The sequence below is a fragment of the Lupinus angustifolius genome, chromosome LG20, assembly GCF_001865875.1.
Source record: "Lupinus angustifolius cultivar Tanjil chromosome LG20, LupAngTanjil_v1.0, whole genome shotgun sequence".
Taxonomy (NCBI): Eukaryota; Viridiplantae; Streptophyta; class Magnoliopsida; order Fabales; family Fabaceae; genus Lupinus; species Lupinus angustifolius.
Genome location: NC_032028.1, coordinates 6,089,787 through 6,104,207, shown reverse-complemented (window position 1 = coordinate 6,104,207; position 14,421 = coordinate 6,089,787). Strand labels below are relative to the sequence as shown.

Below are 14,421 nucleotides of genomic sequence, written 5' to 3'. Positions count from 1 at the left end.
CTTCTTACAGAATTTATTTTAATGAATCTGACGAGGACATTTCAAGCTAAATTAAGATCAGATACAGTTTGGGGTTTACTTCAATTGATAATAAATTGATGGGGTTATATATAATTAGTATTTTCAAAATGTTGTAAACAAACTCTTCGGAGGACAAAGCTGTGTATCTTAGAACTTGTGAGTCTCGGGCGCTCGGTTATCTTTTAATCATATTCAAGTGACATTTAAGTGATTTATCTAGTTTGATTTAAGAAACACTAGAATAGTTTCTTTGACGTACTGTTTCCCACTTTCCATGCATATATTAAATATCCATAAAGTTGAGATCCACATATATCTTGTGCAGCTACCAGTTTTGTATTTGTGAAAATTGACATTAAGGGATGTTACATTAAATCTAGATCTGATATGTTTAATGGAACCAAAATGCTATTGTCACTCTCATATCTTGGGACAAAAATATCAAATGGTCAATGATCTGTTTTCAACTAAACACTAGAGAATGAAGAAGCTATGTGCTTTTCCTCTATAATAAATATTGAAAAATGGGGACCAAGAAGGGATAGATGTGCATGTGATAAACTTAAATAGAGTGGGGTTTGGTCACATCTACCTCCTTCATTGGCTCACATGCTTCTGTTACAAGGAAAATAACGTCACTTGCAAAGCACAACTTTGCAACAAAATAACTAATTTCAAATGCATGTGAAAACTCCCTTGGCCAAAAAGGGTGATGGAATCCTAGCAAAATCGATACGTAATAGCTTATAATATGCTATCAGAGTTTACTTAAGTACATGCGATAATTTCATTGAAAAGCATTAAGCACATAGGGTATAAGGGAACAATTAATTTGAGAATGCTTGAAAAGCAAAACTTCAAGTTGGTCACTTGACTGAAGACCTTAACTTCAAGTAGAATCTAAAACGTTTTCAAAATCATCTCTAGTTGCACCCTTTCATTCAAAACCAATTCACACATGGTTATTTATAACTGTTACTATGTTTATTACTATCTCATAAATTGGTGCAGGTTAATCAAGTAGCAACCAGTTGATTTAAGAGCAATTTGAGATCAACTTACTTAAATCAACTTATTTAAATCTTCAAGCAGTAATAATAACATAAAACTCGGAAACCCTATGAACTAGCCGGGTAAGCTATGCAACCTACCAATTTCAAACCTCACTGGATAGGAGCCTTATACACTGAGCCGCCCTTTTAGTAATAATATCATAGGAGCTCTAACATTCTCACCAACACGAACCAATAGGTGAATGTCTACTTAGTTGATCTCAGTTGCTCTAACATCTTGCTGCTTGTCAAAACAAGAATTATGAAAAGTTGAAGTTCCTCAAACATAAAACATGATTGTCAGACCTATGAAGGTCAAAGTGTCAAATAACATGAATTACATGATAAAAAGCTATGCATACATAAAGTGTGTTTAACAAAAGAATGAAGGAACTCCAAGTATAATACACACTGCAGTCTACAATTCCTCCAACTCTCCTTATCCTTCTCTTTCCATGTAATTCCTAAAGTGCATCAAAATCTAATAATCTACAAGTGATAACTTAGAATGTAGAGAACATATGGAAGAACAGGAATCCATTCTATAGCAGGCATTCGATGAAACAAAGTTTTAAAAGAAAAAGATGTTAGTACTTGGCAAGTTCATCAGAAAGTTTCAATGCCAAAATGTATACAACAAAGATGTGTATGTGCAGTAAATTGTAAAACTTAAAGCCTTAAACATACAACAATCAAAGCCTTTCCCGCTAAATAGGGTCAGCTAAATTGTAAATGTGTTAAACTAAAACATAAGAAATTAAAAAGTGACAAGCTTGTAACAGCTAACAAATCACTTATAATATGTCAATACTCAATACAATAAGAGAATTAACTATAATTAACTGTTAAGTGGTAAACTACAACCTTCGACAGCATAACTGTTCTACAGCAAAAAGTTCCTTTTCTTCCAGTTGTTATTGCATATTTGAACAACATTCAAGATAACAACTAACATTTACATACATTTCTCCACTCTACACGTTCAAAACCAATAAAAGGAATATTAGATTAATTTAAAAAAATATATCGCCGTTGCCGGGGATCGAACCCGGGTCACCCGCGTGACAGGCGGGAATACTTACCACTATACTACAACGACTTGATGTCTTAGTAAGAGAAATGACATCTATTAAATGTATATAACATTTCATTATAGTCAATATCTTGTTTCTAGGTTCTAATCACTTCTGGAAGTTTAGCCAGTATTCTACATTAATCATGATGACTAATGTTATGGCAGAATTCGTCCTCTGACCTCTCTGTCTAGGACTAAGAAAATTTTATTAACAATTTTTTTGTAAAGGAAAAAATTAAAGAAAGTGAATTTTGTAAAAACATGAAAAGCTTTAAAGGGGGGCTTATAGTAGGATTTGAATCTTTTCCCTTAAAGTATGTTAACACTTAACACTGAAAAATAAGTTAACTAGAGAAGTTGGTGCATGGTACTGTACTGCTATTGTTGGAAGGAAACTCAGAAATGATTTTTAAAACCACGTTAACAAATTAATATAAATAATGTTTCAAGCTTATATTAGATGATGTGCCCAAAAAAATTATCTCAGGTGGAAACAAAATCGATTAATAAGACAGCAAATGAGACAACTTGGAGCAGAAGAAGATTCGTTACAACAGAACTATTAATGTTTTCATATTTTAAACTTTAACATCAAAGAAAATTAAGTGCTCCCCAAACTATCGAATCACTGCACACATACATGGTTTGCCATCGTTTCTGTTCAGCTTGCATCACATTCATATGAGAAAAAGCACTACACTAGTAATGTAAAAGAGAAGTAAAAGACAAATAAATTTCAATTTTCTTCTATCTAGAAACACCCCATCACGAAGTTAGAGACATTCTCTGTTATTAAAGAACAAATCAACTCAACGGCGCATAATGTATTTGCAGCGGTATCCATTATTATTAATTCATTGCCAATGGGCCAAATGTTGACATCAGCGGTGCAAAATTTTGAGCATCAATTCCTTATTAAAAAAATGACTTATTTAAGGGTATATACTAGCATTAAGGGTATATACTAGCATTAAGGGTATATTCTTGTGGTTAATGGAAGAATTCTAAAACTAATCCCGGGGAATATATTTATAATAGTATTATATGTCTATACGTTTTGGATTGATATACTTGTATATGTCAAGAAGTTAGAGATTCATTTGTTTGGAGAGACATATGAAGCTTATGTATGTGGAATACCATACAAAATTAAAAGATCAAATTAACACTAAAATGAAAAGAGCTACAATTGTTATACACAATACTAGAGTAGTAGTATCTGGTTTGAATATATTTCTGTCACCAAACTAGTAACATGGTCATAGTCTTCACATGTGAGTGAATCCACCTTCTTTCTCTATCTCAAATATATCCAATTGAAATATTGGAAAGTAATTAATCTTTAGCTATGGTTATTACAATGATCAATTGGAGGAGGAAGAATCGAATTTGTAATGTTTGTCCACTGCAACTGATACATCCCATGTGCAACTAAGTCCTTTGGGTATGATGACAAGGTCACCTGCACCAAATTCTACAAATTCAGATGATGAACCTTTTGGGTAAACCTTCACTCTCCCTCTCACCAAGTAACATGTCTCTTCTGCATCGAATTTCAGCATGTACTTTCCAGGAGGACAACCCCATCTAAATAAATAATAAAATTATCATAGGACCCATCAATTAATCATACGTAGTTGTCTACAAAAAACATACCTAACATAGGAAAATGAAAAATGAAATATATATTCTGTTAATTAAATTTCGACATTGGTTACTCACTTGGGCCAAGAATTTATACCCAACTCTAGTAGACGTGATTTTGAAGGATTGTTTTCAACTTTGATAGTTAGCTCTGAAGATGACCCTGGTGTTGATGTTGATGCCATGAATATATATGAAATTCAACAGAGAATATGAAAGAAGGGAAAGGGAATAGGAGTTCAGAATTAAATTGATTAAAGGAGTAGTTGTCTTTCTGTTCAGATTTATATTAGAGGTAGAGGAAAATGGAATCTTTTATATATCAAAGTGTGACATAATAAAAGAAGAATCTTTTTGGTCACGCAATTATAAATATAGCAAGAGATTTGTGCACAGCAGTGGTAAATTGACCTGATCTATTACTATTTGGTAGGAAAAAACAACTTTATTCCCAACTGTTACACACTTATACTACTGTGCATGTATTTCATGATAGTTTCCTTGAAGTAACTAACAAGTTACCAGTAGATTAGTACGGGGTGATATTTTTTTGCCACATAATTAAGATTTATAATATATATGTATTTATATGGTTAAGAACACATATATTATTTATAGTTCCCTTGATATAATATAAACAGTGGAAGGAGAGTACTGATAGTGAAAATGTACTCCTATCTCTAATATTCTTTATATCAATAATTTAGGTCAAGGTTTGACTTAATGGTGACAAAATACGGGTCAGTGAGTGAGAAGAATGTTCCATAATAGGGTTATCACAAACTGCAATGGCGACACACATGTACCCACCGAAGATGCCTTTTGTCTTGAGGCTGGCATTACTAGTACTTAGAGCAGAGAGAGACTCCTCTCCATTAATGAAGAGAGAAGTAATGTATAAAAACAAAAAATATATATATATTGACATTTATATTTTTTATTTAAAATAATATTACATCTTATCTTTAAAATATAAAGAAAAAATTTACTTGTCTCTCCATTACTACTTGAGAGAAGTCTCACTCGAATGAACTATGTTAAGGATTAGTTGAGTCTATTCAAATATTAGAGAGTCTATTATTGAAATATATGGAGAAAATAAATATACTTTTAGTTTTTAAGTATTTTTATTAAAAAATAAATTCAAATTATAGCTATTAAAAATTAATTTTTATTACATGTCAAACTTACCTTACCATTGAATAAGGAAGAGCTAAGAAGTCAATTTTGATCTTGATGATGGGGTAGGCATTACCCATGAAGGAAACTCATTAGCAAAGAATAATGCAATATCAGGTGTGTGTTTTCAGTTTTTGTATTAAGAAATTTTAATGAGTGTGGATGTTTATGTAAATTTTGGTGGATGCCAAACATTGAGTTTGATATGATAGTATTACATTTAAGTAATGAATTTATATCATTATTTGGTCTAGATTGATGCACATTAAATTCAAATGTGCAAATTACACATTAAAGGAGTTTATCTCGAGTGGACCTATGTGTTCAATAGGTTTTTTTGGGATAATATAAGCTACTTGTATAACCAAAGCCTGTACGGTATAATGGTAATTAGCTTGAATTATGAAATCGATATATTTTTTACAAACTCGCAAATAAGATGAGTTATTATTTCGGATTGTGATTTCATTCATTACAGTCATAAATAAATATAGTGATAATGTTGTTAATAGATATTTTTAACACGCTCATTGATGTCATAAATATCATTTGGTAGTTTTGTTAAGCCGAGTCCAATTGGGCCATGCCAAAAAACCCGAAGACTATTTATTCGAAAAAAATAATTGCGTGTTTGAGATTAGCGATACAACTTTTAAACACTGGATACACATTTTTTTTTTGTTAGATCAAGTTTATGTCTAAACAAATTGGACCAAAATGATCTGGGTGTTTTTGAGAGGACTTTTGTGTGTCAACCTATTCATTTATCCCACACTTAGGCTTAACTGATCAATCTACCTAAGTGTATTCTGTGAATGACATGGGTTACTCCCGGTAGATTAATCCTAAGGATCTAAAAAATACTTGAAATAAGCACCTACATATTTATACATCTAATTTTGATAAACGTTTTATCTATATTATACTTTTTATTACTTATTACTTATAATGTTAATATATTTTATAATAAATTTTTGTGATTAAATTTATTATTATTTATGTAATAATTGTTTATATATAATTACTATTAGTTGGGTACTAGTAAATAACTATACGGGTATTTATAAATAATATATGGGTACATGTAAGTATTATCTAATCTGTGCTCAGACTCATGTCATTATTTCTTATATAAAGATCCTAGTTACTATAGCTCCCAAAATATATAGTTAACCTCAATGATATAATGAACATATTAAACTCAACAATCTAACCAGTTTAATCATTGACCAACTTGAAATGGTTTGAATTCTTAACCATGCAAAGGATTGCACCACTTTGAACATTATGATGCTAAACTCAGTTAAATCAAATAAAATTGGATGATTCACTTAAAATAATAAAAAATGAAGAGAACATTATGTACAAAAAAAAATATAAAATTATTTCAATATAATTATATATAAACTTATTCATTCAATTATAGACGGAGTTTATTTGACTGCTTCCTAATGTCTTAATGGAGATTGATAATATTGGTTAATCTAATAAGTCGGACATATAAATTATGAAGTGAAATAGTATTATTTTGCTTCCTTATAATCTATAATTGTAAAATTGAGATTGCAACTAAGAGGAAGTGAATTAGTTGACTTAAAAATTATGGCCACTTTTTTTGCAATATCAAGCGTTAAGAGAAGCGGAAATAATTTGCAGAAAATAACAAGTAAATAATAGAAGAGATAAATGGAGAAGAGAGTACACCGAAATTTTATACGGGTTCACCTTCTTGTCTACCGAAGGCTACATCCAGTACTCTTGCAGCACAAGAGATTTTTCCACTAAAGATTATGAGTTGCAATTACAATATCTCACCCCGAGATTTCTATGTACCTTACACACTCCTTAATCCTTATTCACTTTTGGAAAACACATTTCCAAGTGATTCTAATCCTTTTTCTTATCACACGCCGTGGAAAAAAGTATTCTGCAATAATAATGAAGAATGTTCAACTATGACTGAATGAATTGTCTTTACAAGTATGAAAGTGATGTAACTTGTAATCCAAACAACTCTTTAGTATACTTAATAATAATGCTCTTTATAAGTTTGTAAACTTGAAATACTTTCACTTTAAGCAACTTCAGAAAAATCAAATTTGAAAGTTTAAGAACTTGTTGCAAAAAGTGTATAAAATAATTTCAGAATATGTGTAAGAGCTTTTGAAATTTGTATAAGAGTTGTGTATATGTTGTGTGTTGTGATTATGAGTTTCAATGCCTTTATATAGGCTTTCCAACCAGCCAAAATGCTTCTTTGAAAGGGTATGGATTGATTGGAATGAAACTATGTCTTTTGGGTTGAAACTCATTCACTTTGAATTTGAAAATCTGATGCAACAGCTCTTACTAATCGATTACAGCATCGAGTAATCGATTACTCAAGTGTTCTGTCCACTAATCATTTATTTTCGAATTAGAGTAATCGATTACAGCAATTTGAGTAATCAATTACTCAACTTTAATAATAATAGTAATATGTTACTTAAAGACAGTAATGGATTACTCTGATCAGTTTTAAGTTGGATAACTCTTTTCTCACACTTGTAACCTCTTACTTAGATGAAGTAACATATTACACACTATTTTTTAAAATTGTTTTCAATATTTTAAAGTGTTTCAAAATAGTTTGAACATTACTACTATTGTATAATCAAGAGTATAAGATAGAAGTACCTATTTAGACTTATACTAAAAATATTGAATATATTGAAGTTTGAACCTTCATTGTCTTTATAAGTATTCTTCATTTTCTTCTTTTTGGTGATGTTGGTGTCTTCATCAAAACCGTGTCAAAGTTACGAGCAAGATCTTCTTCACAATAAGTTGACTTCCTTAGTTGCTTATGTCATAAATTTTTATAATTATCAGGTTTATTCTGTGAAGTGGTGAATATAAATTTGAGATTTAGTAATAAAAAAATATGTCATTTTAATCCTAAATATGGTTCACTACAAATTGGCAGGTTAGGGATGAAAATTGGATAGCCAACCTCGTGTCCTTGTCCCAATCGAGGTTCGGCAACCCATCATTTTAAAAGTTAGTTATACATTAAAAAAAATCATATATATAATTTATTATAATTCAAATAATATATAAAAAACATATATCCATAAACTTTTGAATTAAATCGTAGCTACAATATGATATAAATTATTTAATTATTATATTAGGATGAGATCAAGAGAGATACCTATAGATCCGGGTTTCATTTGGTTCAAGTTTTTTTTAATTTTGAATGTACAAGTAATATGATTTAGGGTCTCTTTGTCTTCATAAAACAATTGCAACAACAGAAAAACAGGCAAATAATTTTAAAATTAAATTAAATATCCAAGATTTCAATACAAAAAAGCTAACAAATGACAAACAAAACTCCAACAATAACAAATATAACAAAAAAGTTGAATGCATAAAATTATTTCTTCTCTCAAACATGAATAGATTGAATCGTCTGGTTCAATCGACCAAGTCACTAATTTTATGAGTAAAATGGTCAAATCGATTCATATAAATTTTGATTCACATCCAACAAGATGAACAATTCAAACCGATTAAATGTTTGTTATAGGTCAAACTGCTCAGTCTAAGTCGAGAGAAATAATATTTTTACTAAATACAACTTGTATCTTTGACCTCTGCACTATTCTAGAGTAATGAAAGGGTTGGAGTTGTACAAGCTATGACCAAGTACGTTATAGGTCAGATTGCTAAGTCTAAGTCGAGTAAAATAATATTTTTACTAAATGCAACTTGCATCCCTGACCTCTGCACTATTCTAGAGTAATGAAAGGATTAGAGTTGTACAAGCTATGACCAAGTCCATTCTAGGTCAGACTGCTGAGTCTAAATCGAGTGAAATAATATTTTTACTAAATACAACTTGCACCCCTGACCTTTGCACTATTTTAGAGTAATGAAAGGGTACGAGTTGTAGAAGTTATAACCAATCAGCTTTAATTTCTCTTCCTATTTGATGGCGTAGATTTCCAGACCTTAAACACTGGTCAAAGTGCCTCGGGTAGCCTCTATTAGCTCGATGCCCAGAAGCCCTCATCTAGTTCCGCAAAATGAAGATATATATTCCTAGAATCAAACAATAAACGATTTGGCATTGCATAATAAATCTCGCACTTTGCTGCTTTGTAGTATATATACAAACTCAGTATTTCATTAAAGTCTCTCTTTACATGTCTTAATTTGAACTGAACACCTCCTTTTTTAATTTTAGCTATTATATCTTCAAAGTGTAAATTTACATATTCATGATTCAATTGCATGTGTTTATTTTTTTTAAACTTATGTAGCAAGGTTAAAAAGATATAAGTTAACTATAATTTATTTTTTATAAATACTTTGATTTATTTAAAGAATGTAGAACATCCTAAAAGAATTTTATTTTATGATAAATAACTACAATAATATAGTGGGTATAATAACAGCTCGACTTTTGATCGATTCGTTTGTTTCTAAGAAATTAATATGCATTGTATTGTATAATTTTTGGGTTATTCAGAATTAATTCGGTTCGATCATAATTTTCTGTATACAAAATAGTTCAACTTCTCTTTTAATTGAGAGCATAAATCAAAATTGTTTAGAATCCTGATTAGTGATGGAACATATATGAAAAGTAAAGTAGGGTAATGAAACTTCTCATTCTGCAACTAAAATTCGAGTGGCTTAAAATGTCTTTCACGCCTTTCATTCTTTTGAATTCATGACACAACGTACCGTTTCATATCTAATAAACAAAAGGTCCACCATATTATAATCAGGCTTGTACTAGCAAAAATATTTATTAATTATTTCCAGGGTGTGTGTCCCTCTCTTACTTTCTTCAATCAAGTGTAGTTCCAAAAAATTAAATTCTTATTTTTTTATCATACTAGGAATCTAATAAAACCTTAAATTAACCTTTAATAAAAAAAATATATTGCAATTTCTAAAACAAAGCATTATCAGCCGTAATAAAGTTCATTTTTTATTTATAAAAAAAGTGTAGAGAAGCTAAATCTGAGTAGAAGATCTATCACTTCCTAGTTCATTGATTCATCATCATTCATGAACGAAAAGATAACTAAACAAAAAGTAAAGTGAAAGTGGATTGTGATTAACCCAAGCAAATGTAACCAATTGATTGAATGCATCTAATCTAATATGGTAAAACCAAACACAACCAATCACACGGTTCATAACCAGCCACAGTTTCCAAACAAATATCGCAACTGTGTACCTAGTTTCTTGTCCCTCCCTCTTTCTTGGTGGTTGTACTAAATGGAAGACAATGACAACAACAACAACAACAACCTCGCCTCCTACTTCCACCACTTCAACCACCACCACCAACAAGAAACCACCGTGTCTCCGACCAATGGGGTCTTTCCTACTTCAACCACTGATGGGTCCCACTCTCACTCTCATATGCTGTACCCTCACACCACCACAACCACCGCAACCACTACGGCAGCAACTACTGTAGTTCCATCGTCCCGATTTCAAAAGAAGAAGAGAGGGAGACCTAGAAAATACGCTTCTCCAGAACAAGCCCTTGCTGCTAGGAAGCTTAATACGACGTCGTTTTCTCCTTCCCATGCACCCTCTCCCGTTCCTCTCTCTGTTTCTTCTTTCAATAAATCTTCTCACTCGTTCTCTCTAGGTTTTCTTACTTATTCCAATTTTGCGGGTTTCGTTTTGGCTTAGTATCATTTTGGGTTTTGATTCAAATTTTTTGTTGTTGACGCAGGTACTGCAGGACAAGACTTCACTACACATTTTATTTCTGTTCTTGCTGGTGAGGTATGCATTTCTATTACTCACTTATTTATCATCTACGATCTCTTGTTTTCATTTTTTTATGTCTCTGCTTCTGCTTCCGACAAAGGTTGAAAATTGTGGTCGCGGTTGCAGAGAGTGCAAAAATATGCAATATTTTGGACACTTTCGAGAAAATTTGGTTGGTGTGGCTGCAATTGTGGTTGATGCAGCAACAATTGCTTTCCGGGAGACTGCAAAAGTTACAATATTGTGGCCTCAATTGTTGTTATAGACAACAATTTTGAACGCTGCTTCCGGCTATATCTACCGAACAGTGAACTTAATGCAAACAAGCTTGCATTTGAGTCTAAACTTGGTCAATTTGTCGATATACTATAGAGGGATAGTGTTAGTACTTAGTATGCATGTGGGAGTTTATTTTTTGATATATTGTTAGCATAATATTTTATATATATTTTGTTATGTATCAACCAAATTATACATGACTATATGTCTGAAGTATATAATTCGTACTGGCCTAGCGAAATATGTATTACACACAACACACTCTCACATGTTACTCTCTACAACCTGCTTAAAGGAGCTGATAATGGATTCAGGTGAGACACAACAGTATAATTTGAATTGAGAGTCAGAGCAATATGTCTTGATTTATCTTCTGCATCTCCACATATATGATTGTGGGAACTTTATATGATTGTGCATATTTATCTGAATTTATCTCATTTATTCTCAAAGTCCACCTTCAACATGGTCTTGGATCTTTTATTCTTTAAATTACTTGAATTTTTCTTCTTCTACAATACTTGAACTTATTATGTTTGCCGTTTGTCAAGTTTTGTCTAATTCTTCAGCTTTGTTTTGTCTATTTGTTACTCCTATAATTATTTTGAGCATAACTTCAATAGGATGTTGGCCAAAAAATTATGTTGTTCATGCAACAAAGCAGGCGCGAGATTTGCATTTTGTCTGCATCTGGTTCCATCTCTAATGCCTCTCTTAATCAGCCAGCAACATCAGGAGGCAGTATTACATATGAGGTAGAATGTTAATCGCTTTCTTTTCCCATGTCTTTTATTATGGTCCCTATTCCTCCAACGATCTTCAAAAGGAACTCGGACTGCTGCAACCTTTACTCAAAGTCTGACCTTATGATTATCAGAATAACCCGGTCTCGAAGTCTTATCTTTTGTTTTTATTTCTAAAAGTATCTGTTTATTTAAGATTCCCCTCTTACCCTCAATTGCAAAAGCGATTAAATATGTTGAATTTGAAGTTATCTGTAGTTCTGTACTATTAATAAAATTGTGTCTAGTGCACAAGGTTCCCTCCCTTTTGGGGTTTAAGGGGGTTCAGAATCAGATGCACACAGTGTAGCCCTTGTGAGAAGATTTTGATGGTAAAAGTAGTTGGGAATAGAATGTAGAGGTTTGACAAAATAGTATGTCATTTTATGTACATATCTCTTGCACTCCCCTTTTATAAAAACTTTGGCCCAGTGTCATTGTTTAACTATTTCTTTGCTTTGTTATCAGGGTCGGTTTGAGATTGTTTCACTTAATGGTTCCTATATCCGTAACGAAGTCGGCAGTCGATCTGGTGGTCTCAGTGTATGCTTATCTAATACTGATGGGCAAATCATAGGTGGTGGTGTTGGTGGACCCCTTAAAGCTGCTGGTCCAGTTCAGGTAATTTCATAATGAACTTCTGTTGAACTTGAACTTGTGGACTGAGATGTGAGCTATGTCCTACCTCATACTTTTGTCTTGATCAATTCTTAATGCATACTAAGACTAACTTTATCCAAATATATTGTCAGATTTCACTGTTTTACTTTCTGTTTTCTTATTCTCATTTATACTCAATAGCTGGTATGATTTACAACATGAAGTCACTTTGGATTTAATTCATACAGGTCATTGTTGGTACTTTCGTTATTGACCCCAAGAAGGATGCTAGAGCTGGAATTAAAGGTGACATTTCCTCCAGCAAGTTGCCACCACTGCCAGTCAGTGAATCAGTATCAAGCTTTGGTTTCGGCCGAGCAGTTGACTCTTCTACTGGGAATCCAATAAGGGGAAATGATGAGCATCAGACTATTGGAGGAAGCCATTTCATGATTCAACAAGGTGGTATGCAAGGGACACATTCCCATCCCTCTGACTGGGGAGGTCATCTGGATTTAAGAAATGCTGGCTTCGAACTGACAGGTATGAACTTTGGCGGTTTTTGAAAACGAACGCCCCGCTCTTTTATTTTTGACAGGAGACTTAAGTGTGTTTTTCTGTATGCAGGAAGAACTGGTCATGGAACACACCAGTCACACGATGAGAACGGGGATTACGAGTAAATTCCTGATTGAGATAGCCTTTGGGTTTTAAAAATACCAATTTGTGGTAGATAGATATATCCTTAAGTATCAGTAGTCTTTGTTCAGTAATGCCCTTTAATGCTAAATTGTTCTTAAAAATCAGCTTAACAATTTTCCTATTTTCTATGGAGGAAAGAAAAGCCTGAAGATATATAAATTTAATATGCTTTCAAATATTTAAAAGTTCTAAGATTGTCTTTTCAGTCTCTTCTTTCTACTTTAGATAATCAGATGATTGTTTTGATGCCCTTTTAGGTCAGTTTAGCATTTCTTTAGTTTTCACTGTATCATCTATTTAAGGGACATACCTTTCCAAAATAAATAACCCATACTTCTTGAAACTTTGTTCTCTTCCTAGTTTACTCATTCTCTAGTTTTATAAAGAGAAAAAGATGCATGCACTGATAGTGTAAGAGTTTTTTACACTGTTATTATATTATTTACCATTCATTTTCAATCAGTATTGACTCTTAAATAAAAGTAAATACACATGAATGGTGGATGATAACTGTCATTATATTATTGACCATTTATTTTCAATCAGCATTGACTCTTAAATAAAAGTAATATACATGAATGGTGGATGATGAATGTCATTATACACATGTCAATGCACATATATTATACTCTTTCAGAAATCAGTGTTGTAATACCTCTTATTTTTGCCCCACTTCTATTGTATACCAAGCTAAATATGGTAGAGATGTGTTATGCAATATGCAACTTGGTTCTTAGATTAGCTTCTGGGCTATATTTTCCTTTAACTTTCAATGTGATTAAGACTTATTGTTTAAAAGTAAACAGCACATAAACTATCACAGATCTTTAACACAATGTTTTGCGTTATGGCTCGGGCTCCAAAGAATACAAAATTATCTATCATCTTTACCACTCTGTAATGAATTAAAACATGCACAAAAGTGTAATTATTATACAATACTGATAAAAAAACAATGACCGAAGATACTATTGTGGCACATACTCAATGTGACAATCATAGTCTGCATCTCTTAACTAAATACGATGGTAGATATTTACAAGATTCTTCACCAGAAAATGTATATATATATCATATCATATTAAAAGCACATGCCAATTCAAGTATAAGTCAATTCAACATGTTATATAGATTTGTTCCATATCATATCATATTAAAGTATGTGTCAATTCAACATGCTAGATTTCCAGCTAACACAAAAGATACATATAACTAAACATGATGGTGAACATTGCTATAGAATAAATTATATAAGTGCCAAATTTAGGTGAAAACAATTAAAACTATTTGATGTATCTTGTTG

The 14,421-nt window shown here is 31.9% G+C and overlaps 2 protein-coding genes and 1 non-coding gene across 3 annotated transcripts; 1 reads left to right on the top strand and 2 right to left on the bottom strand.

Annotated features, from left to right (window-relative positions):
- Positions 2,101-2,172, bottom strand: TRNAD-GUC. The gene has a single exon. It is a non-coding gene; the product is annotated as a tRNA-Asp (tRNA).
- LOC109336365 lies at positions 3,357-4,237 on the bottom strand. Its single transcript, XM_019572917.1, has 2 exons — positions 3,871-4,237; positions 3,357-3,735 (listed from the first exon to the last, which is right to left on the bottom strand). Exons 1-2 carry the CDS (start codon positions 3,975-3,977, stop codon positions 3,513-3,515), a joined length of 330 nt encoding a protein of 109 aa, XP_019428462.1. The 5' UTR covers positions 3,978-4,237; the 3' UTR covers positions 3,357-3,512.
- Positions 10,050-13,323, top strand: LOC109336676 (AT-hook motif nuclear-localized protein 14-like). Its single transcript, XM_019573416.1, has 6 exons — positions 10,050-10,630; positions 10,718-10,770; positions 11,658-11,789; positions 12,285-12,437; positions 12,665-12,959; positions 13,044-13,323. Exons 1-6 carry the CDS (start codon positions 10,249-10,251, stop codon positions 13,097-13,099), a joined length of 1,071 nt encoding a protein of 356 aa, XP_019428961.1. The 5' UTR covers positions 10,050-10,248; the 3' UTR covers positions 13,100-13,323.